At 28.4% G+C, this 1,800-nt stretch overlaps 1 protein-coding gene across 1 annotated transcript; it reads left to right on the top strand.

The window, feature by feature from the left end:
* The first annotated feature begins 801 nt into the window (after nucleotides 1-801).
* LOC135959059 (putative peptidyl-tRNA hydrolase PTRHD1) lies at nucleotides 802-1,483 on the top strand. The gene is made up of 2 exons (XM_065510064.1): nucleotides 802-1,216; nucleotides 1,279-1,483. The coding sequence occupies exons 1-2, from the start codon at nucleotides 1,031-1,033 to the stop codon at nucleotides 1,450-1,452; spliced, it is 360 nt and encodes a 119-aa protein (XP_065366136.1). The 5' UTR covers nucleotides 802-1,030; the 3' UTR covers nucleotides 1,453-1,483.
* The last annotated feature ends 317 nt before the right edge of the window (nucleotides 1,484-1,800 follow it).

Below are 1,800 nucleotides of genomic sequence, written 5' to 3' on the forward strand. Positions count from 1 at the left end.
AAAGTCTGAAATACAAATGGAAATTTTTGAAATACAATTGAAAATTCTAAAATATGTACAATTGGAAATGGTGAAGTAAGTTATTATGTTGACACTTTTACGATATTTAAAACAATTTTACGATTTTGTTATTTCATTGCAAAATGAAAAGAATCTGTGGTGTAAACTTAATTCCTTTTATTTAGACTTAAACAAAATTAAAAAATAAATTTCCAAATTTAGATTTTTCTGATTTACTATCATAATTTGCAAAATCTTAATTTGTGAAGTTATTCATCATTGTCAATCAAGCATTAAATTTTTGTATTTTTTTGTATGTACAATGTTTATCATTATGGAAAGGTATTTCCTGATACACAGACATTCTGAACAATTGCAACAAAATGTATTTTCACGCAAGCCACATACGTTTGTAATTAATATGTAAATAATTTAAATTTAATAAAAATTCGAAGTATTGGTCTATTATCTTTCAAAATGTTTTCGTTTTATAAATGTGAACGCTCCTAGTGCAATCACTAATTTAAATATAACGTTTCTTGCATATGGGTTGTGGTCTTTGCTAAACTACATTCACAATAATGACATCTCATTGTGAATACAAAATCTCAGCATTTTATAGCAGCAATATACTAACAGTAACATACAACACTGTGCTACAGCTGACGAGACATGTTTGCATAATAGTGTATTTGCAAAATACTACTCTTTATACAACCGTGAAATCTGCAAGAAGAAATAAATTTGTTGAGAAATACGGTGGTTGTCTAGCAATTTTTGCGCGAAATAGTAGAAAAGTGAAATAAATAGAATTGTTCAATAATAAATAGTAGAAAAGTGAAATAAATAGAATTGTTCAATAATAAATGGTTTAAATATACTGACAAATATATTTGACTATCACGAAGATAGAAATAATTACATAGTTTGGCATAATTTACCGGTAAATAAACTTGTAAATTCTTATTGCAAGAAAGTTCCTTTAGACACATAAAACAATTTTTTATTTGTAATTGTTTAATTGAAAATAATGTCAACTATCGTGCAATACATTATTGTACGCAGTGATTTAAAATCTGCTTTAAATTGGCCTCTGGGCGCCGTTATTGCTCAATGTTGCCATGCTGCCACTGCCGTCATGCACTTGCATGCAGACGATGACGCCACAAAATCATATTTGGCGGATCTAGATAATATGCACAAAGTTGTATTGGAAGTAAGCTATTTTTGTTATAATTAAACTCTTTTATTAATTCTATGAATATTTTTTGTTTCCAGGCCAAAGATGAAGCTGCTCTTACCAAATTGGCCAACAAACTGAAAGAAAATGAGATTCAGCACAAATTGTGGATAGAACAACCTGAGAATATACCCACATGCATTGCCATTAAGCCTTATGTTAAGGAAGACGTCCATAAATATGTTAAAAATTTTAAACTATTAAAAGAATAAACTAAAAAGTGTAGACGTGGACCAGATATAATTGTTTAGTAGAATTTTGTTACAAAAGTGCGCGTTCGTTAGTGTTTTTAAAAAGTGTTATTGGTGAAATATTCGGGAGTGTCGTTTTTTCGGTTACAAATTAGACTTTTTCATTGTTTATAAATTGAACTTTCGCAAAATATAAAATAAGATTTAAATAGATGAATTAATAAGCCAGATTTAGTACTTAAAACAAAACTATGTAGCAGCTAATATACCAATACTCAAGACAGAAGATATTTCAAGACTCAGGATATTTGAAGACTCCAGATAATTCAAGACTCAAGATATTTCAAGTTACCATATATTTCAAGATTC

The sequence above is a fragment of the Calliphora vicina genome, chromosome 1, assembly GCF_958450345.1.
Source record: "Calliphora vicina chromosome 1, idCalVici1.1, whole genome shotgun sequence".
In the NCBI taxonomy this organism is placed as follows: Eukaryota; Metazoa; Arthropoda; class Insecta; order Diptera; family Calliphoridae; genus Calliphora; species Calliphora vicina.

Bases quoted from the DNA above. Each gene is read 5' to 3' on its own strand.
- LOC135959059 (XM_065510064.1), top strand. From the start codon at position 1,031: ATGTCAACTATCGTGCAATACATTATTGTACGCAGTGATTTAAAATCT. The intron at 1,217-1,278 runs GTAAGCTATTTT...TTTTGTTTCCAG, and splicing joins TGCACAAAGTTGTATTGGAA to GCCAAAGATGAAGCTGCTCT.